This window comes from Sturnira hondurensis, unplaced genomic scaffold (genome assembly GCF_014824575.4).
Source record: "Sturnira hondurensis isolate 20B ecotype Veracruz unplaced genomic scaffold, ASM1482457v3 Scaffold0019428, whole genome shotgun sequence".
Lineage (NCBI taxonomy): Eukaryota > Metazoa > Chordata > Mammalia > Chiroptera > Phyllostomidae > Sturnira > Sturnira hondurensis.
In genome coordinates this window covers 12,356,806-12,380,775 of record NW_028092059.1, presented here as the reverse complement: position 1 = coordinate 12,380,775, position 23,970 = coordinate 12,356,806, and the positions used below count along the sequence as shown (strand labels likewise).

Genomic DNA, 23,970 nt, shown 5'->3' with positions numbered 1-23,970 from the left:
GTTTTGATAAGTCATTTTGTCATTCTCATTTGTCTCTATATATCTTTTGATCTCAACTTTTATTTCTTCTTTGACCCAGTAATTTTTTAATAGTGTGTTTACTTAATCTCTATATATTTGTGGGGCTTTTTTAACCTTCATTTTGCATTTGATTTCTAATTTCAAAGCATTGTGGTGAGAGAGAAAGTTTGGTATGTTTTTTATCTTAAAATTGTGGAGGCTACTTTTGTGTCCCAACAGATAGTCTATTCTTGAAAATATTCCATGTGCCCTAGAGAAGAATGAATAATCTGATGTTTTGGGATGAAAGTATCTGTAAACGTTAATTATGCTTATTTGGTCTAGTGTATCATTTAAGGCCAATATTTCTTTATTGATTTTCTTTGTGGATGATCTTGAGCTGTTAATTGAGTGTTTAGGTCATCTACTAGGATTATGCTTTTGTCTCTTTCTCCCTTTAGTTGTTAGTAGTTGCTTTATATGTTTTGGTGCTCCCTGACTGGCTGCATATATTGAGAAGTATTATGCTTTCTTGATGTAGTGCCCCCTTCATCATTATATAATGTCCATTATTGTCTCTTGTTACCTTTGTTACAAGAGACATTTACTTTGAGTCTATTTTTATCTTTGCAATTTAGATGTGTCTCCTGAAGGCAGCACATGGTTGTGTTTTGGTTTTGGGCCTAATCAGCTACTCTGTCTTTTTATTGGTGAATTCAGTCCATTTATATTTATGGTAATTATTGATGTATGAGGATTTCCTATAAACATTTTATCTTTTGTTTTCAGGTAGCTTTGTGCCTCCATTTGATCTTTTCTGTTGTGTTTCTATCTGTTGTTTTTGTCTGGTGGTATTTCATACATTTCATACGTTTGTCCTCTGTTCCTTTTTTTTTTTAAGTTATGTGTCTCAGTTTTGGGTTTTTGTTTCTGGTTACCATTAGGTTTATGAAAAAGAAAGTTTTATAATCCCCATCTGTCTTTGCAAATTCAGATTTTAACTCCTCTGTTTTTAAGTTTTTATTGTCACAAGTTATCCCTGTTTCTACTGTAAGTTTGCTAGTGATCTTACTAACAGTTTGTGACCTTTTGTTCTTTGTTTCAGGTATTTCCTGCAGTGGAGGTCTTCCAGTGATAAATTCCCTCAGTTTCTGTATGTCTAGAATAGTCTCTATTTCTCCTTTACATCTAAAGGATAACTGATGAATACATTATTCTTAATTGGTAATTTCTCTCTTTCAGTAGTTTGGATATTTGGTTCCACTGTCATCTAGCTTGTAGAGCTCCTGCTGAGAAGTCCAAGGATAACCTAAGGGGTTTTCTGTACAGGTTACTTTCTTCTTCTCCCTGGCTGCCTTGAGAGTTATTTCCTTTGTCAGTAATTTTTAAACCCTCATCTGAGAACATGCTCATTGGTTTTAGAGAGAAAGGAAGGAGAGAAAGAGAGAGGGAGGGAGAGAAACATCCATCAGTTGACCTGTGTACAACTGGTTGACTCTCATATGTGCCCCTACTGAGGACCAAATCATAACCTAGATGTGTGCCCTGACCTAAAATCAAACCTGTGACCTTTCAGTTTACAGGATGATGCTCCAACCAACTGAGCCACAGTAGTCAGGGCATTTGTCATTATTTTTTGACAGTTTTAATGCAATGTGCTTTGGAGAAGGCCTTTTGGGATTGAGTTAGTTAGGTGTTTTGTTTGTTTCTTGGATTAGAAGATTTGGCTCTTTCCATAGGTAAGGGAAGTTCTTGTCACCTATTTGTTTCCTTCTTTTCCATCTCTTCTTTTTCTGGTATGCCCATTATACTTACCTTGCTCTTACTGATGGACTCAGATCATTCTCTTAGAGTTCTTTCATTGTTTTATGCTCAAGTCTCCCTCTGCATCATTTCTAGATTTCTATCATTGGTATCACTAATTATTTTCTCCATCTGATTGACTCTATTTCCTATGCTCACTAATTCATTCTTGATCTCTTTTATTGATGTTTTTATTTCCAGAATGTCTATTTAATTCTGTTTTAAGTTTCAATCTTTTTGATACTTATTTTGTTCATTGATTTTGTTTTTAAGTTCATTAAACTGCCTATCCATGTTTTCCAGCATCTCATTCATTTTTTTAGAACAGCAGTCTTGAATTCTATGTCATTTAAATCACACATTTTCATGTCTTTAAGTTGGTTTTCTGGAGATTTTTCCTTTTCTTTCTGAGCTGCTTCATTATCTTGGTTACTTATTTCATGGATTCCCTCTCTGTGTAGGCATATATGCATGTGTGACACTTCTCTAGTAGATTGAGAAGATGTCTTTCTGTTGCTTTCAAGTAGGTGGTGCTGAATTGCATCTTTTTAAAAGCTTTCTGGCACTTCTCTGGCTTTTCAGATCTCTGTGGCTTGGTGGGAAATAGCCAGTATTCCCTGGGAAGGTAGGCACTTCCCCTGCAATTCAGTCATACAGGTCCCAGGCAACCAACCACTCCAAGGAATGCAGTAGGAGGTAGGGCCCCAAATACTTGAAATCCCAGTGTGACTGTTAGATGCACCCTCAATGTTGGGGGGGTAGTAACCTGGGTTAAGCCAACCACCTGCTTTGTTGCTTTGTCCTCCCAGAAATAGCAACCAGCAGACATCTGCAGCATCTTACCTGTGCCTCCACCCAACCCTGGGATTAGTAGCACAGTGCACCCATTACTCAGGAAAAAACTTTCTGTAGTACCATTTCTCAGGTTTGAAGATAATGTGCTCTTTGACCTGACACAAAGAGTGTGAAGAGGAAGGCTCTGGGAGGTTAAGGAAAGGCAACCAGGCTTTGTGACTTTGTTTTCATCTGTGTGGAATGCCAATTACCAAACATCTGTGGCTATACCTCTGTCCTTTACTCCTGCTCTGGTCACTGGGCTGAGCTGCAAGTTCACATTGCCCACTTCTGCAGGAATGCTCACTAAATCTCCTTGCTCCTCTCAGCTGAAGAAACGCAGGTCTTTGGGTTGAAACCTGCAGTGAGCTCCCAGCCCTCCTCTGTGGCTCTCCTTTGAGCGGTTTTCCCTTTGTGCCTCCCCAGTTCACTCCCACTTGCTTACCCTTAGATGTTTCAAAGTACAGATTTCTCAGATGTATATGCATGTTGATCAGAGAACCCTTTGTTGAATTATAGCTGTTCAAATTTTTGAAACTTGAAAGGGAGAGACCAAGGAAATCTTTCACACCATCACTCCTCTGATGTCACTCTCCTTTAGCTCTTTCTTTCCTGGGAATCTCTTTATCTGTTCTTCTATTCTAAATGATACCTTTGGTGGGTAGAGTAATATTGCTTGTAGGTCCTGCTTTTCATAATTTTGAATATTTTTCCCAATCCCTTCTGTCTGGCAAATTTTCTGTTGAGAAATCAGCTGACAGTCTATGGGAACTCCCTTGAAGGTAACTACTGTAACTGCTTTTCTCTTGCTGATTTTAAACTTTTTAAAAAGATTTTATTTATTTATCTTTTAGAGGGGAAGGGAAGGAGAGAAGGAGAGAAGTATCAATGTATGGTTGCCTCTCATGAGTCCTCTGCTGGGAACTGGCCTGCAACCCAGGCATGTGCCCTGACTGGGAATCGAACCGTGATTGTGTGGTTCACAGGCCTGCTCTCAATCCAGCCAGGGCCTCTTGCTGATTTTAAGTTTCTTTTTTTTTTGTTTAACTTTTGGATTTTAATTATGTTGTGTCTTGGTATGGGCTTCTTTGGGTTCTTCTTTATTGTGACTCTCGGCAGTTCCTGGACTTATCTGTTTATTTTCTTTACCAGGTCATGGAAGTTTTTCATGATCATTTTTTCAAATAGGTTTTCAACTTCTTGTGCTGTCTTTCTTTCCTGGCATTCCTGTGATATAAATGTTGACATGCTTGAAGTTGTCCTAGAGGCCACTTATACTATCCTCATTTGTGGAGTCTTTTTTTCTCTTTGCTATTCTAATTGGGTATTTTTGCTTCCTTGTATTCCAAGTCACTGGTTTGATTTTTTCCTTCATCTACTCTTCTGTTATTTCCTATAAGGTAATTTACTCTTCATTTAGTCAATGCATTCTTTATTTCTGATCCTTTTTAATGGTTGTCATGTCATACACACACACACACACACACACACACACACATTGTTGAAGTTCTCACTAAGTTCCTTGACCATCCTTATAGCCATTGTTTTGAACTCTATATTTGGTAGTTTGCTTGCCTCCATTTCATTTAGTTCTTTTTTCCAGAATTCTCTTGTTCTTTCATGTAGGAACTGTTTTTCTTTTTTTAAATTCTCATTTTATCTGCTTCCTTGTGTTTGCTTCTGCGTATTAGGTAGGGCCACTACATCTCAGTCTTGGCAGAGTGGCCTAATGTAGTAGGGGTCCTACAGTACCCAGTGGTGCAGCCTCCCCAGTCACCTGAGCTGGGTGTTTCAGGTGTACCCCTTATGTGGGCAGTATGCACTGTCCTGTTGTAGCTGAGCTTTGATTGCTGTTGCTGCACCGCTAGGAGGGATTGACCCCCCAGGCCAATCAGCTGTGAGGACCAGCTGTTCAGGGACCAACCATACAGAGCAGAATTTACTTCAGCAAGGCTTTGGTGCCCACCAAGTCCTCCCTTTGAATGTATCACTTGTGGTGGTAGGGCTGGCATGGTCTAAAGCTGTCCTCTAGGTGCACTAGATCTGGGGCCTCCTAAGAGGTTCAGAATTAGCTATCACCTGTGCCCTGGCTGGGGCCCCGGTGATGAGCTATATAGTGATCTGCAGATGGCTACTAATTGTGCTGGGCTTGGAAGTGCCCAGGAGAGGCCAAGCTCTGGACCAGGGAAAACTGCTGCTAGTTCTGGGCCAAGGACCACTTGGCAATAGGTACAGAGAACACAGAGGCCAGATACTGTTTGTTTGAGAGATTTTAGGAAAGTCTGAAGCATGAGGAAAGGGAGGCCATTCATATGAAAAAGCCACTGTGACAGGACTGGGTGGGCCTGCTAGTTGGGTGGGGTGGGCCCTCAGGGAATCACCAGGGCAGGGCTAACAGTGCTATTAGCCAGTTTAATAGAGACTCAGATATCATGGCTGCCTGCTGGATTTGTTGGGGGAAGGCTCAGCAGAGGAATAATGGCCTCTGCCAGAACTTCAGTCTGGGAAGAGGCTGTCCTTCTATCCTTTGCCCTGAAGCCAGGCAATTCAGTGTCTTTTTTTATGTCCCTTATATGCCTTTCAAGCAGTTACTCCAGGGTTATAGCTCAGAGGAGTGAATCCATGTAAGTCCGTGCATGGCCCTTTAAGAGGAATACTTAGGGCTCTTACTTAGCCACAATCCCTGCTGGTTTTTACAGCCAGAAGTCATAGTGACTTGTATATCCAGCACCAGAACCTTGGGCCAGGAGTTCTGATATGGGGCTGAGGTCCTTCCATCCTTAGGGGAGACCTCTGTGGTCAAGATGTCCCTTCTGATATTTACCTGCCACCTGTGCGTGTGGACCAGCTGGTTCTACTTCTCTGCACCTCCTTGTCAGTCTCGATGTGGCGTTTTCTGTCATCTTTAGTTGTAGGGGTTCTGTTCAGTCAGATTTGGGGTGATTACAAATGATGGTTGTTCTGTACTTTAGCTGTAATTTTTATGTGGCTGTGGGGGGTTCCAAATGCCATGCTTACCTATGCCACCATCCTGACTGGAACCTAGCTTTATTTTCTCGCAGAGTGAAAGGGTGGATAATTAAGAGATAGCCAACATTCATAGTAATTTACTGATCTCATTTATGAAAGTAAAGATCTATATAGAAATGGGACAGTGTCTCTCATCTTTCACTAACAAAAACATAAGATGAAACAGCCTACTTGCAATATTTATGTGGTTTTATTGTAATAACATGGGAGCTGATAAAAATCTAAGTATATTTTATTTGTGACCCTCAGTAACTTCACAGTATTTCATTTTCTAAATTGCTGAGGGAGCTGCAGCAAGAAAAAGGGAAACCTATCTTTGCTGAAGTGTCTAGATATTTATGGCAAAAGGTTAAATAATTCACAAGCTCTGTTGTAACAACCTGCAGGTAATTTTCATCAGCGCAGCTATCATGTGAACCTTCTTTGTACTTGTTAGATGTGATCATTTTTGAAGATGTGATCATTTTTCTCACATTTGTACAAACATATTAATCATCCCAGGTGTTGAAGACATTTTTTTTCTACTTGATTAACACAATTCTGAATAGTTAAAGTGATTAAAAGAGGTTGAAATTTTAGTTTTCTTAGTGGAATGCTTTATTTAAAATGTCAGTTAAGACAGAACTTCCTAGTGACTATAATTGAGTAGTTTAGTCATCACTTAGAAATACAATCATGTGTCTGTGTACATAGAGAACCAATTTGAACTTGTGACCTTACCTTAGTTATACCACATTTAAAGTAAAATTTGTAATTGTTATCATTATTATTCTATTTTCAACCTCTGGACTTTGATACTTTCATTCTGATAATGTATTGAGTTTTTTAAATACTTGGTAATTGTGAAGAAGTTATGAGTGTGGAGTAATAACACGCATAATCCCTAGTATTTTGTTTTCTTTAATCAGTAAACTCTCCTTAATGGTTCAGTAGTCAAATTATATGACTTTTCAGAAATACCCCAATTATATGTGCAACAATAAAGTAATCAATTGTTAAACCAGAGATCATAGCCCAGGAGGTCATGTCAAATATGCTCTGCAGGTGAATTTCTATTGGCCTATATAGTGTTTGAATTTTGAAAATTACCATCCTTTTAAAAATGAGATTTAAAAAAAATCCTCACTTGAGGATGTGTTTATTGATCTGAGAGAGAGAGAGAGAGAGAGAAAGAGAGAGAGACATGAGAGAGAAAAACACTGAGCAGTTGCCTCCCATACCTGCCCTAACTGGGGATCAAACCTGCAACCTAGGCATGTACCCTGACCGAGAATTGAACCTGTAGAATATTGGTTTATGGGATTGAGGCTCCAACCAACTGAGCCATGTGGCCAAGGCTAAAAATGAGATGCTATAAGTAAAAATCTGGATTTCCAGCTGTTCTTTAGAAGCCAGATGATCTTGCTATTATTGTCCACTGGTCATAATTGGCACCATCAGGTGGAGTTGAGTAGAAGCTGCCCATACAGAAGTAGCAGGAAAGTTTAGCACAGTCCCCACAGCTCCTTCTTATTGCGTGTCCCTGACTCTGAGGCTGAGGGTCAGTTACCATTTGTCGTCACTGCTACCCTTGGAAAGATCTTTCTCTGTGTTTGTTTCCCAGTCAAAGATGAGGGAAAACACTTACTGCAACTAATCAATTCCACATATTGATTTCATATGACTGACTATAATCTTTTAAATTTGTGACCCTTGACTTAGATAATTCTGCCTGGGAAGTAGTTGAGTTTTAAAGTATTAAACAAGATAGTCTTCTATGAGTATGCACATATATAATCCAATGGAATAGCAAACAGTAGCATAAATTACTTGGTAGTATAGATAGTCTCCCAGATCATTTTATTAGTTTGGGGGTGTTTTACACATTTTTTTCTAATACATATAAATTTTGAATTGATTTGGTTCAGGCTATTGAAATGAGTTTAATTCCATATGCAGATACACATTGTGTGTCGTGCTAGGTTCCACACATACAGAGATAAGTACAACATTCTCTGGTCTAAAGTTGCTCACTGTCTGGGTCAGGCTGTATGTAGGCTGGAGAGGGCAAGAGGCCAGCATATGTGGTCAGAGTGTAGATACACAGGAGTTCAACTATGTCAGCTGCTAGGGTCATGTGGGCTTCTATAAAAGAATCCATATTTATCCTTTTTTATTGCTTTAGTTTCTTAATTATGCCCTATGAGTAACCCTCCATAGTTATAAAGATACTAGATTCTACTTTAATTCCTTAATTATTTAAATAGATAACTATATTGGAGACCTACATGTTATTTATCAAGTCTATTTAACTTTCTCTACCCTTTTTTTCTCATTTTGTAGACTCTTTTACATTTAGGTATCATTCATATTATTAATGTGACTTCTTTCATTTTTACATGTAGTATTGTGTTCTGTATCTTCCTAAAGCAAAACTAAAAAGTTTTAGAAATCCTTCTAATTCTTGCAGTTATAATAAGTCAACCACAGATGTAATTTCTGGGAATCGAATTAAGGAAGGATGAAGGGAGACTCAAAACATCTAGTTTTCCTTTGGTTTCCAAATCGGCAAAATGTTTAGCCAAATTAAGTCATTGTATTTTATTATATTAAAAAAATCAAAATTACATGACTATTTTAGCTATTTATGCCTCATATTTGTGCAAATAATAAAATATTTATGTTTATCATTTCTCTTTATCATGGTTTATACTATATGAGAAATGTTATTAATACAGAGCTAAACACTAACAGTCTACATATTGTGATATTTGACCAATACAAACAACAGCCTAATACTGAACTATAGTCTCTCAAATCTTCTTTCGATTTTTTTCTACAAGGTCTTTGGTTATTTGCCAGGTAAGATTGCACAGAATCGTGATATAGCAAAGGAAAACTATACCAAGAAATTATGTTTCAATAACTCTGAAAGAAATTACTTTGAAGAGCAGTGCTGAAATTCACAGGGAAACAATGGTGCATGCATTTGGAAATGGAAATCAGGAAAACTATATTTCTAATAGCTACCTCTCAGATCTTTTGCTATATAAGTTGAAAGGATAACTTGAAAGGTTACAGATTGGTAGATGATTAGGTGGAAAGGAAGAGAGAGAAGGAAAGAAGGAAGGAAGGAAGGAATGAAGCAAGGAAGGAAGGAAGAAGGAAGGAAAAGAAAGGAGGAAGGCAATTTTTTTAACTGAGTCATTACTCAGGGGTCTTTGAATAAGTCGTTTTAAACACACTGCAACTAAATTTGGTTGACCCAAACTGTAGGTTCTGTAGCTCTAAAATATTAAAGTTATATTAAATATTAGTTGAACTCTGAAAACTAAAAATAAATAAATACATATATATGCGTGCATACATACATACATGCATAAATCTGATTATAATTTTGGCAAACACAGATGTTTTCTTTTTTAGTAAAAATAATACTTAAATGCTTTGTGTTGGTACTATTCTAAGAGTTGATGTGCATTAATACATACATACTCATTTTGCAGATGTTAGAATTAAGACACAGAGTTTAAATGGCTTGTTGAAATTCACTCTGTGGGGATGAGTTTCAAACCCCATCAATCTAGATACTAAGTCCATACTTCTAAAAACTAAACTCAGCTACCTCTTAGAGTCCCCTTAGACTCTCTCACACATGGTTGGTTATCTGCTTTCCACGCATGGTTGCTTATCCCAGTGTGAAATATAGGCTATCATTAACTTCTTGATGAAAATACAGGGATTGCATTTTAGCATTACTGAATAATCAAATGTATTTAATAATTTTTTAAATATTCCAACTTCTGGTAAAAAGATTCAATATGTTTTTTGGGTCAAGTGCTTACTTATTGGAGTCTTTTAATATTTGCCATCATTACAAAGTTTTATATCTTTAGTTCTGGGGTACTATCACACTGCACTCCTAAAACCCCTTTAAAAATAAAGCCTTTAAATTCCTGGAATCAGTGAAGACATTTTTGTTGTTCATCAATTTAACAAATACGAGCAATGATTTTTGTTATAATATAAGAAATAAAATCACAAGTATTTTAAACATTTAAATACATTGTTTTGTGGCCATGAAATGCATTGGTCATTTAAAATTTTTGTTGATTCAGCCCTGGCTGGTGTGACTCAGCTGATTAGGCACGTGCCTGGGTTGTGAGTTCAGTCTCTGGCCAGGGCAAGTACCAAAGGCAACCAACCGATTGATGTTTCTCTCTCATATTGATGTTTCTCTCCCTTTCTTTCTCCCTCCCTTCGCCTCTCTCTCTACAAAAATGAATTTAAAAAATAAAATAAAATTTTACTTATTGAATAAATGTCTATTAGTAGTCCAATACTATCCAACTAATGTATTGGCTATGCTTACAGTGGTGGTGAAATTTATATAGACATGAATATTATATTTAGTAAGCAGTAACGAGTGCCTTGAGAAGCAGAAACAGGGTGCTGTAGAAGACAGTAGGAGGAGGATATTATGTCCAGATTGAGGGAGGAGGGTGTACTAAGGGCAGGTTGCATAGAATATATACTTTTTCCGTTGGCCTAAGAATAGAGCAGGTTTGAACATATTAGGGGAGTTTACAAAGGAAAATGCAAGTGGCAAATGGATTTAAGTATATGCACCAAGGTGAGAAAGTGAAACATTTAGTAGCAACAGCTGAACTCTTTACAAGGAAAGAGTTAAAACAAATGAAGGAACTGGGTGGGTACTCCAGATCCCTGAAGCCAGGATAAGAAACTGGGATTTATCCCTTAAAATGGGTTTCTGAACATCTAGTTAACATTTTAAGAGGAGTTTTTATCTAGAGAAATTAATCTGGCCATGGTTTTTACAATAAATTTTGGAAGCAGCAGACTGTAAAAGCAATTCCATTAACACACAGTTAGCAATACGAAGACTAAAATTGGATAGTGACCATGATAACACAGAACATAGATAAGAGTCAAAAGTGCTTTGGAAAAGAAATGGAGGCATTTGGGAAATTATTGAATGAGGCACAAAAGACAAAGGTGCTGACAAGTGCTTTCATCCTTTTACGTTGAGGCTCTGGAAGGAAATAGAGGACATGGAAAGAGAAGGAGATATGCAAGGGATAGGAGCATGTGCTCAGTTCTGTGATAAACACACTGAGCAAAGTCAGAAGGACTTTTTTAAAAAATAAAACATCTAGTGAGTAATTGAAAAAGCATACAATGTGGAGGGAGGAAGTGACAAAAGCTACACAGAATTAGGAGTCAAGCTCATAGAGATGACAATTAAAGGTACATGATGAATGAGCTGAAACAGGTCAAGAGTGTAGAAAGAGAAAAGGGCTACTGAGATACCCTTGGGGGTACTACATTTGGGGGAAAAGAAGACAGTTATTACGTGCACATTTCTAGAAAACAATGTTATAAATTGTACATTGTACTCATGTCGCAGATGTGAACTAAGACCTTGACCAAGCTCTGACAAGCAGCAAGGGACAGGAAGGGGAATGGCTTCAATGAGAATCATAAAATTAGTAGGCTAGTTGGTAAAAGAAAAATCTCTCTAGAATGATGTAACTGAGGTAAAAGTAATTTTAAGCAGAGAAATTGATGAATTGTGTTAAATGTTTTCAAAGGAAGAAATTCAGAAAAGGCTATTGAAGTTCAGAATCAATGGGGCCCTTTCAGAAAGAGGTTATGGTAGAGGTGGGAGCAAGATCCAGACCCTAGTTAGAAGTCAAGAGGAGTCGAAGGAGTGCGTAGAAAGTATCCTTTCAATAAGGTTACCATAGAGGAAAATAGAAAATATATGTCCCTAGTTTGGATGAGGACTAGGATGGTGTGAGGATGTATCAAAGATTTAGGATAGAACTGAATTGAATAGCTAAGCTCAAAGGGACAATTCAGAAATCAAAGGCACAAAACATAAATGTAATAGTCAATGAGCAAGTGGCTGAATGGGTGGGTAGTCAGGAAAAAGAGCCACCTGAGGGCACAAGAGTAAATGCTAGTCCATAAAGAGAGAAGAGATTTTATTTCCTCTGAGACAAGAGGAAGGGAGAGTCTAAGAAGATGGATCTATCTATCTATCTATCTATCTATTATCTATCATCTCTCTAGAGACATGTAGAGGTAGAGAGTGAGTTCAGATTTTATGCATTGATTTAATATCCGTTTCTTGAGAAGAGTCCCACACTTTGGCAAAGATTCAGTTAAGAGTGAGACAAGTAAGTAAATGAGCATAGATAAAAGGAGAGCAGTTTTGGGACAGTCAATAATGTGGATTTTCAGTATGACCAGTTGACCTCATCATATTACTTTATCAATGATTCTGTGGCCTCAGGAGCAGAAATAGATGAGGTAAAGGGTACATTGACCCAGATACTGATACTTACAAAAAGAAAATGGGTTATATAAAGCAAGCAAGGAGAACTGGGGCACTTGGGCAGTTTTTCCTTGACATGGCTGAATCTTAGAAAGGGAGTAGGAGAAAGAAAACAATTCCTGAAGGGGTTATTATGTGAGAATATGGAATAAGTAAGGAACCAAACTCACCAATGAAGAATAAAAAATGCCTTCCATCAGATTGCAATAGAAGGGCTTATAAGATAGAAAGTTGTGTTCAGAGAGGCAGATTTCAGAGTTCAAAATTGTAGGTATGAAGTAGTCCCAAATGACTTTGAAATTCAAAAGGAAGGTGTGTTTATGGGAAGCTAAAATTAAGTTAAGGACAGTCGAGTCTTTTCTTTGAATGAGTACCAACGGCAACAAAGATATATCACCTAATCTTATTAACTATTTATTATATGCCAGGCACTGTGCTAAGTGCTTTTCTTCTATTAATTCATCTTCACCTACCTGCTGTGTGATAGGTAATGTTCACAGCCTTTGAGCTGATTATCCCCCTCCCCCAAATTAATTGAATTTGTTGGTTGGTTTGACATTGTATAAACACATTTTAAGAAGCCTATAATTGCAGCTAATTCAACTATAACCAGGTTTTTAATTTTCTTGGCATCCTGAACTTTTACAGTTTACATGGGCGAAAATAAATCATTCATGAGGGATGATACGGAACACTCAACTTAGAACATAACATGTTACATAACACTGGCTTTGACTGTAGGTATCATTTAGTAGGTATCAACTAGTTGAGAGATCTGACATTGAAAAGACAAAAAATTCTATGTAGGAGCATATTTCCTCAGAAATGCAGGCTTTTATTTTAGTTTTAGTTTTATTTTTGTTACTTTTCAAGAATAAGTGAAATGAGTCATTCTTATGGTTAAATATCTAATTTATTATAGCAGTTTATTATAGATTTCTCACATATTTATAGGAATTATGACCAAAATGTAAAATGAAAATCAACATATGTATTTAACTTTAATATATTGGTACTTTATTAGTAAATAGGTAAGCAGGTAGGCACTCTGAATTGATCATTATAAATGTATCATTTAACATGCTTAAGCACTTGGTTGCATTAGGATAGGATAATTGCAGCATTTTTTGTTCCTCATTTCATTAAATAGGCTATCCAGCACTGTAATCCTTTATATAGTTATTACCATGGAGTTCCAGAACTCCAGTCAGGTGAGGGCTGTGGCTACCATAATTACCATCTGTTTCACTTTGTTAGTGTTTCTCATTATAACTCAGAGGGTCAACAATACTGTTCCTGATAGGAACCCAGCAAGACCAGAAGTAATACAACAGCTTTGAGACTATGTGAGTCTATGCTTCTCTAGCTGATGGGCAGTTAATTACCTGAGTATAAAACAGTGAGAGCTCTGGGAGAAATTGGGGCCTTTCCAATATGGTAGTTACCCAAGTGCAATATTATTTGGTGTTTTTTCCTTTGAACTATATGGTTTAATTAGAGGACATGAGTATACCCTGTGGCAGAAGAAGATGTAATTTCAAAAAAAGCAAAACATTTTTTAAACCAACCTCAGTCTTCTCCGATGAGCATTCTAAATGTAAGTTACTAGATCAGTGTTTCTTATCTTCAACAGCACATTACAATCATCTTGGGTATGTGACACAGTATGCAACGTCTGGCCCCATCTCCTGTTAATTAAATCTGATCTGTGGAGAGTGGTACCCAAGCATGGAAGAGCATTTTTTTAAACTGTGCCTCAGGTTCTGCTTAATGTGCTAAGAAGGATGAAAACCACTATACTACAATTAACAGTTCAAAAATAATCACTGGCAGTATAGCTAGATCCAATTGTGAACTAGAATTTTCTTTTTTAGTTTCAATTTATCCACTTGTGTAGAAACACTTCAATATTGCTTTAATGATTTTTTAAAATTAACTAATTAACCATTTAAAACTAAAAAATGACTTCTTAGTTCCTGTAGAGACATTTTGAATGGGAGAACGAAAGGCATTTATTCCTAGAAAAAAGCTTTAGCATCTGTACCAAATTTCCTTTAAACCTGAATAACATACAGGGTTTATGTTTCTCCGGTATTATTGATTGATTGTGTTATTTTAATTATGTAAGCAGATTAATTGATTAGATGTAAAAATAATGTTAAAAATACTTTTGTAATTCTTGTTAGATACTTATTGTATATAAACATTTTATAGTATTTAATATTTTTATATTTAAATAGGCTATAGATCTTTTCATAGAAAAACTGTGTCCACAAGTTTCTGGAGCTCACATTAAAATGATTGATAATTAGATGACAGAAGTTTACAGCTGGTGTTTTCATGACCAGTAATCTCTGATGGTGTAGTATTCAATGCTAAGAGCACTAACTTTGCTTTCCCTTTGAGAAGGAATGTAGGTTCCCCACTTAAGTGCCCACTGTTCCTTCCATGTGTCCCTATGATCATCTATAAGAAAAAGAGGGTAATCTAAATTTAGTTTTACAGAAAATATGATAAAATGCTATTTATTAATTCCAAAACCTCTTTCACCTTGGCTTTATGTTTCCAGTTTGAGATTTTTTAGTATTATTATTTTTAATTTAGAATGTCTCAGAAATATTTGCTACTCTCATTAAACTCCACACATTGTTTTCAAAAGATATTCTTTTCTTTTTGTTTTTTTTTCAACTAGGACCCCTACTATGGCTGGTGGCCTATTTTCTATTGACAGAAACTACTTTGAAGAGATAGGAACTTACGATGCAGGAATGGATATCTGGGGTGGAGAGAATCTTGAAATGTCTTTTAGGGTAATTGCATTTTACTTTATTTTTTTACTCTGAACATACGAAGCTGTTGCATGCATATATAGACCTAGTAACTTACTGTCAAATCTTTTTTTGTGAAGTGATGCAAATTGCAGATCAGCTGGTCATTTTAATACTGATTTAGAAACTTTGCTAGAGTCTTTTGCGTGCAATATTTACTGTTAAATGGAAAATTATAGGTGTTTTTTAAGTTTTCAAAAATATTTTATTCATAGTACAAAGATATTAGGCCTTTCAGTGTTTGAAATAAAGAAGGGCTTTATTTTTTCAATAAAAAGTTACCCTATAAAATCAATTTGTATTTCTGAACTGAATGTTGGAAGTATTTATGCTATCTAAATTTGCAAGTGCTGCCTGAGGTTATTCTCAAATAACTTTAAGAATAGCCTGTGGAAAAAAGGAATTCTGGGTGATTTTGTATGTAGCATGACTATTTTTGCAATTGTAGACATTATTTGATGAATCAGTTTAAATAATGCAAATTCACTTATTAAATGACCTTCCAGGTAAATAAAAATTAAAGGTTAATCCCTCATATATATGTTAGAACGCATATGCATAATTTAACATTTTACTATATTCATAAATTAAATTACAGACACATAAATGTGGTTTTATACTGTCACATAATTGCTAACATACTGTTTTTCTTCAAACCATTTATATTATATTTTAAGTGAAATAAGTTAATAACACTGTTGTTTTTTTCATTTTTAGAATAACATGAAATATTGAAAACACTCAAATGTTTTGGCAGAATTATTTGTGCCATGAAATTATTAGTGTATAGCTATATTTATCTATGATATTTAGATGTATGTACAAAGTTTAGAAAGTAAAGTTTGTTTTTCACTAACAAAATATAAATATATCTGATGTTCTGTAATAAAATGTCCAAAATTGAAGATAAGAATTACTTTGAATTTATATAAGGTGGAATTTAATGAGTCTTGCATAATCTAAAATATTTCAGAGGCACTAGAATGGTCTAGTTACGCAGCTTTTTGCCAACAAACCTTCTTTGTAGTGAGATGTCTGAAAACATTGTTAATTAATGGAATTTTACTCTTCCCACATTTGCTTGTGTACTTGTAGTCTGATGCGACTTGCCCCACAAGACTTAGTACCACACTCAGGAATGTCTTCTTGCTTCAGGAAGGAAGCAGTTCAAAAACTCAAAAGAAATTTGCTCTTAACCTTGGGTATAATGATGAGAGCATTTACACATCCAGTAACCAGTATTCTTTGGATGCTGTACTGGGAGTGGATAAGGAAAAAAATCAACGTCGTAGTATTTCTATTATTTGTGACTCTTTTTTTCTTCTCTCCTAAGATCTTCATTCACCTCTTTTCTCTTTGCCTCTTAAGCTTAATTCTTTGCCAGTGAATCTTAGTTACATTCAGAACATAGCTGCCACATTGGATGGATGCTATTCATCTGATTAAAAGATGCTTTAGGGAGTAACGTAGTGGACTAATATGATAAAACAGGAGAATATGATCTAGGAAGTGCAACAGAGGTATAAATGTATCAGAAATTGAAGATTTGAGAATATGAAATTTGAAAATCCAATAATATTTGACGTAGATACCCGGATGATAGAGTGAATACAACTAAGTATGATCAGATCCTTAGAAAATAGTATAGGAGATGTACTGTGATTGGTTGCTGGATATTATTAAGAAATAAAGTATTCCTAAGTGACTGCTTTTCAATTGTTTTAAAACATATCATTGACTATAGTTTCCATATACTTTCATTAGAAACAACCTATATATCTTGCTTTCTATTAGACTTTGGATTCATTTTTACTTTCCTTCCCATTATATAAATATAACTGCTTAATAACTAGTACCTTCGCTGGGGAAGATAGTAAAAGAAAATGCTAGACCAGTACATTAGCAAAGGAATGAGACTTTCCTTTTGGACTCATTTCATCAGAAGATGTATGACTTAAATAAGACTATGTTGAGGACCCAGGCTGATGTCCATCTCAGTAACTACAGCTCAAACACATGTTGGCCTTACACTTTCCAGATACTGAGGCCACAAAAATGAGTAAGACATGAAGCTTTTATTCTCCAAAACCCACATTCTTATGAGAGAGATACATAGGTAGGACTGACAAAAATGTGATTTTTCCCCATGAACAAGTGTTTATTTAAAAGGATTTTTATACAGATAACATTCTTACTTTCAAAGAGTAAAGAAATCTCATATTTTGAACACACAGACACTGTGGAAACTCAAAACTGCAGTTAAGGAAGGAAGGAAAATATCTCTCCTTCCCCAGCCAGGGACTGAGACCTAGATCTTAAACTCTTTTGGTCAGCCAGACCCCATTCCTGTTCCTTAAGCTTGAGAGTGGCTTTATTAGAAATCCAGCTTTGGTGGAGTAGAGAGCTTTAGGGATTGGGGACCCGGTGCCTTTTCTTTGGGGAAGGAAGGCCACCTGCACAGTCCACAGGAAAGGGGGTGGCCAGCAGCTGACCTGAGCTAAGGCTGCCTTACAGAAGAGAGAAGACCCAGAGAAGGAGGGATCAATGGAGAAGTCCTATCCACTCTCATGGGTAATGTCATTGCCACTCACTCGAATCTCAACCCACTCCTATGACCCCTAATATACAATTGAGCAAGTGCCAGAGCAATGGTTTTAAACAAAAGGCAACACAACTGTCAGCCTGGGGCCCTCTTAGCCCAAGGCAACCCCTATAGCACAGCCCTAACCGCATGACTTAGGCAGTAAGTTAGGCAGGACTTCATGAAGTCCTATAGCTCCAGCTCCTTGGTTTCACTACGAGGAACTTCTGCTGATTTGCAAAAACTGGGGCTGTGGAGAAAAGCCCGCAGACCTCAGGATACACAGACACACAGCCTGGTACCTGAGAATTTTTGTTTATCTGGAGACTGAGGGTAGGGTGGGGTGGTGAACTCTCTAATAACAGCCAGTCCTCCAAAATGAATATGAAAAGGAGAGGTTGTCTAAATTACCTCTGGGTCTTGAGAAACACTGTTGTCCTTTGAATCCTAAGGCAAAAGTACAGGGAGGGGCACCCTGGAGCCTTCACACTAAACAAGATATGAGCCTTCACCAACCCTCAGACCTTAGGCCCCGGCCCCCAGGCACAAGAGACAGAGAATCACATCTGGGCCTTTTGCCCTATGCTTTGCTCCAAAGAAGAACAGGGGATGAAATGTCCAAGGGAGAGAAGGGATGATCAGACATACTGTCTTTAGCGCCTGAACTACATATCTTCCTAAACCAGAAACCCCAGCAGAAAGAAATAAGAGCTAAGTGAGAAAGGGATTATGCTTCTGTCGCAATGAAGTGGAGACTTGGTAGAGGTGGGGTAGGGTTGCTTCACATCAGGATATCAATCACTGGCAGAGGAGAGGGGTTATGAACTGTAGAGGTCTATGCGTTCTCCCCGTCTTCACTCTTTCTGCTTACATTTTGGCTTTTTGGGTTCCAGGACTGGCTCTCGGCTTTGAACTGAGGGCATATGGGTGCATTCCGGTAAATTTGCTGATGATGTGACAAGCAGGCCTTCAGAGGTGGGGTCTGCATACTGGAGGTGGCTTTCTGCCAGGTGTCTTGCTTCCTAGAGACTTGAAGTTGTTGGGCAGCAAGGGCTGCACTGGCCAGGAACTTGGGGATTGGGAGGATCCTACAGTTCCATCTGCCACTCTGCTTTCTGCTTCTCAAAGTAATTCCAGGAAAGCTTCTCCCCTTCATCACAAACGCCAGGAAGCCTCTGCAGGCCCAGGGCCATACACAGGGCACCCATATGTTCCTTCAGTGGCTCACACTCATCATGTAGATACCGGGTAGTCTCTAGCAGCCTGTTTATGTCATTCTCAGACTATCTGATGGTATTTTCCATCACATCGGTGTCAGCATGGATCAGTCAGGGTTCCTCCACATGGGCTGTCTCCTCTTGTAGCAGGAGGTCCATCTCCTGCTTGTATTCCTTCAGGTGTCTCTCCACTGATTCAAGGGCCTCAACCTCAGCCTTCAAACAGACCTTGATCTTCTCTATCTGTAGGGTCTCATTCCTGATCCCTTTAACATGTTCCAATTTGCACATTATTTCTTGCTCATCTGCCATGTTTCTCACTTTCAATTTTGTGTCCCAAGAAATGTGCAAACATAGAAATCCAGGAGTACAGTAGACACAATGAGATCACCTCCTGCCAGCATGGGGCTCTGAGTCTGTTAAAATGTGATTTTGTTAATATAAATGTATGTGCTTGTCTTTGTCATGTAGGCAAATTGCTTAACCTCAACTTTGTAAAGGTGATTGTAATCGGAGTGACGTTATTGTTTGTAGCTCTGGTTTTTGTAGGTTCAAGGGCAAGTAGGAAATATAGAAATATTAAGAGCTTGCAAAATATTAGGATTCTGGCTGACCTCAAGGGAGGTTAGGCCGATCTGAAGGAATGTTTTTTGCAGATTTATTTATAATAGTATTACTTGATCTTTGATGCCCAGAAGTATTGAAAGTGCTGATAGATGTTGAAAATTTGATGAAAACTTAAGATCTCCCCAGAGAGAAGTCTCCAGTCCCTTACAACAGTAGGTTTTAACAATTTCATAAGGTAGAATTTCTTGAAGTATCAGGCTAAACAATTTTCATATAAAATAATAGTGACCTCTAATATTTATAGAGCTTTTAAGCAGAGTAGATGAGAACTGAACACCAACACAATGAGACCTTTGGCTACGCTGTTAATTACCACACTACTACCTCCTCATTAAGTTTATCCTTCTGTGACATGTCAGTCCTAACAGCAGATGGTATTATCAGGGGAAAGAGGAGAAGCTGCCTCATCTAGTAATCTTAACTTCCTCTTACAGGCTTCAGCATCTTTTGGTGTTCTACATCCAATAGCAATGAGAATGTGGACAGGCAGATCCTAATACTCCTGAAAGCTTAGTCTCAGATATTGCTCTCTACTCCATTCCACAACAGTCATCCAAATAATAAATCCTAAGAACACTGTCTAAACACAGATGATTTATTTAGCTGATACCTATTGAGTTCTTACTCAATTGGTGCTTGGGATACAGTAGTGAACAGAACACACAAAACTGTGTGTCCTTATAGAACTTTTATTTTAAAGAAGGAGACAAACAAAAAATGGAAAATATAGGGGTGGACAAAAGTAGATTTACTATTGTGAGTATACAAACCACAGTTTATTCTTCTGTCAATATTTATTAATTACTGTATTATTTTCCATATGAATAGCTATAAACCTACTTTTTCCAAGCCCCATATATTAATATATTAGTGATAAGTGTTAAAGAGAAAAAATAAGGGGAGAATAATATGAAATGGTAGATGTTGGAGATTAGTAGAAGTTAAAGTTTTAGATAGGAGGAACTCAGAAATGAATATCCATGTAAAATAATTGATGATAAACAGAACCCAGTGTAATATGAACTTACCAATAAAAGTATAATCTCTCTTTCAGTAATGCCCCTGGGACATCAGTAATGCCCCTGATGTCAGCATTTATACTACCCACAAGCATCACCACCAAAAGTACTTGCCTTTCATGAACAGGAAGACCACAGGAGCAATATTTCCAAGATGCACAATATTTCGTATATTTTAAAATGAGATAATCTGCCACTGTTGAGACAATTAAGGTCCTGGTGTAAAGTTGTGATAAGGCAGTAAGGGACTCAGAAGAGTGTCCCTTTGCCATGAGTGATAGACTAACAGTTATAAGCATGATCTAGGAGGCAGGCAGCCTGGGTTCAAGTCCCAGCTCTCACCCTTGTTAGCTGTGTGAGTTAGCTAAGGTAGTATGCCTCCTAAGCTCTAACTTCTTCACATATACAATAAGAAAGACTGTCACACTTTCCTGATGTGCTTTCAGGGATGATTAAATGAGACTCTGAGCACCCCACTGACCACACATGAAAGTATGTCATAAACAGCAGTTATTGTTGTAGTAGTTATAAGCTGTGAGATTTTGAGCAAGTTATGACACTCCTGACCTTTACTTAATGACAACCTTACCCTTAATAACCAGACGTTGACCATAACTGATCACTAAAGAGAATGTGCAGCAAAATCTCTTTAAAACCAGAATATGTGACACTTACATAAAGTACTGCTGCTCTAATTGTTAGTCACATGTGGTTCTAAAACTCCTCTGCCCAGAAAAGAGGTTAAATTTTAGAAAAAAAACACACACTTTGTTTTGACTGCTGGAACATCCTTTGAGGTGAGTACTGACATCCTAAAAACCTGGGGTATAGAACATTTATCTATACTCATAATCAATTTTAATAAAACAGTTGATTATTTTAGAACACCCTCTAGACTTGGCATAACAAGTACTGGATTTACACACACACACAAATCAATAAAAGGTGGGCATATATGAAATAACATCTCATTGGACATAGGTCATCAAGGGCCGTGGTTTCTGAAAGATGGGAGAAACAATGAAAGCCCTACAGTTTCCCCATCTTACTGCCTGGAGAAACTGTCTAGGCTTCAGAAAGAGAAGTGGAACCTAGGTAGATCCCAGTGGATCAATGAATTGAAAAGTTGTGGGTTGGTGTTCGGGAGATCAGGCGGATGGAGATGGGTGGACAGAGTAACAGAGAAGAGAAGGCTGCACAGACAGAACTCAGTTAATATCGAATACTGATCAGCACATATGTGTGAGAAAATGACCCACATCGGGGAAAGGACCATCAGAAAGAGGTCTCATTGTCCCTCACTTAGGACTGGCAATAGTGCCTGTATTCTCCATGGGCCATGGGCTGGAATAAACACTGGGAAACTATATAATAAACTTCTAAATAACTCATGGATCAAAGGAGATGTTTAAAGTTAAATTAATAGTATTTTGAACTGAATGAAAAGGAAAACACAGTTTTTCAAACTTTGTAATGCCACTAAAGTAATATTTAGAGGAAATTTGTAGCACTGAACATATATATAGGTACCCAAAAGAGAAAGGTCTAAAATCAGTACTTCAGCTTCCACCTTCAGAATTTAGAGTAAAAGGAAGAGAGTAAACACAAAATATGTAAGAGACAGGAAATAATAAAGATCAAAGCAGAAATTATAAAATATCAAAGAGAAAAATATTTTGAGAAAAGCAATAAAACCAAAGTCTGTTTCCTTTAGAAGATAAGTACAATTGACAAATTTCTAGCCAAACTTAATAGGAAAAGAGAAGACACAAATCACCAATATTGGGGATGAGAAAGGCAATATCATTATGGATGCTAGTAAAGACATTAAAAATAGATAAGATAATATTATTGAGAGCATTATGCCAATAAACTTGACAACTTGGATAAAATAGACAACTTTCTTAAAAGATGGACTATCAAAGCTCACAAGAAGAAACAGGTCAATCAAATAGCCCAATATCTAGTAAAGAAATGAAATTTGTAATTAAAATATAAGTACTGTTCCCAAAGGTAACTCATTGCCAGATAACTTTACTGGTAGGTTCTAACAAGTGTTTTAGGTAGAATATTGAAGAGGAGACAATACCTCTCCTTCAGGAGGAGGTCAGCCTTAGTCAAAGAGCAAAACTTAACAGACATAAAGAGAATAGGGAACCACAAGCTGATATTCCTCATGACCATAGATGTAAAAATTCTAAATAAAACTTTAGCAAAATTGATCTTTTCAAGATGTTGAAAGAAAGTACATAATGAATAAGTGAGGTTCACCCCAGGAATGGAAGGCTGATTTAACATTAAAAAACCAACCAATATAATTCACCACATTAACAACCAAAAAAGAAAAATTAAAGGATCATCTCAATAGGAAAGCACTTGAGAGAATGCAATTAAAAATTGATTAAAAAAAACAAAAAGAACAAAAGCAACAACAGCAACATCTCTTAAGAGACAATGTTTTCTTCTTAAGATCAGTGGCTTTTACCACTTCAACCTAACATTATAGTGGAGATTTTAAGCAATGCATAAGAGTAACAAAAATAAACAGAAACTATCCATAGTGTAAAGGAAAAAATAGCACTGTCATTTCAGATGACATGATTATCTAGAAAATTCAATGGAATTTATTTAAAAAGCTATTAAAACAAACAGGTGATATATCTGGTTTGCAAGATACAAGGTTAATATACAAAATCAATTATATTTCTAGATATTAGCAGCAACCATAAAAAATCAAAACAAAAATCCATTTAAAAATAGAATAAAAATATGAAATAGTGATAAATTTTATAAAGACACACTAAGATCTCTACTCTGAATACTACAATATATTGCTGAGAGAAATTAAAGAATGTCTAAATGAATGGAGAACTATACCTATTTAATATTTGGAAGCCTCAATATGATATTTTTAAGCTGTTGATTCTCCCCATGTCAATATAGATTTAATGCAATACTAATCAAAACCCTAGTAGGCAGTTTTTGTTTTTCTAAGAAATTATCAAGCTGATTCTACAATTTATATGAAAATGCAAAAGATAATAGGATAACCATAAAAGGTTTCATAAAGTAAAAAGTTAGAAAACTAAAAGTAGATGATCCCAAAATGTACTATAAAGTTATAATAATTAGGACTCCCTGGTATTGGCATAAAGACAGACAATGAAACAGTTGAAAGTCTAGAAATATACTCACGTATATATGGACAGATGATTTTAATGAAATATACAAAAGATATTCAGTGGAGACAAGAGTATATTTTTTATAAATAGTACCAGAAAAACTAGATATCCAGGTGTACAAAAGTATTTAAATATATTTCTTGCACAATATAAAAACAATGCAAAATATAAAAGCTAAAATTACAATACCCTAAAACATTAAAAAGTTTGCAACTCATAAAAGTAAAAATTGATAAAATGGACTTCATCAGAATGAAAAAGTATTGTACCTCAAGGTCACTGTTAGGAAATTGAAAAGACAAAGTCTGGCAGGAAGAAACTGTTAAAACACTGTATCTGATGATAGATTTGTATTAAAAAAAAGGAACCTCTCAACTTGGTGAAAAGAAAAGAAAAAACAGTCAAATATAAAAGACTCAAAGATTTCAATAGACAATCACTAAGGAAGGCAAACAGATGAAAAATAAGCACTTGAGAAAATTCTTAATATTAGAGAAATAAAATTAAAA

The 23,970-nt window shown here is 36.5% G+C and overlaps 1 protein-coding gene and 1 pseudogene across 1 annotated transcript in view; one reads left to right on the top strand and one right to left on the bottom strand.

Moving 5' to 3' along the window:
* Positions 1-23,970, top strand: part of GALNT13 (polypeptide N-acetylgalactosaminyltransferase 13) — a 290,543-nt gene that overhangs the window by 91,776 nt on the left and 174,797 nt on the right. Inside the window, exon 5 of the mRNA XM_037027822.1 lies at positions 14,700-14,817. Coding sequence (XP_036883717.1) covers positions 14,700-14,817 — 118 coding nt within the window. The remainder of the gene's footprint in view (positions 1-14,699; positions 14,818-23,970) is intronic.
* Positions 18,252-19,037, bottom strand: LOC118974399 (zinc finger C4H2 domain-containing protein-like; annotated as a pseudogene).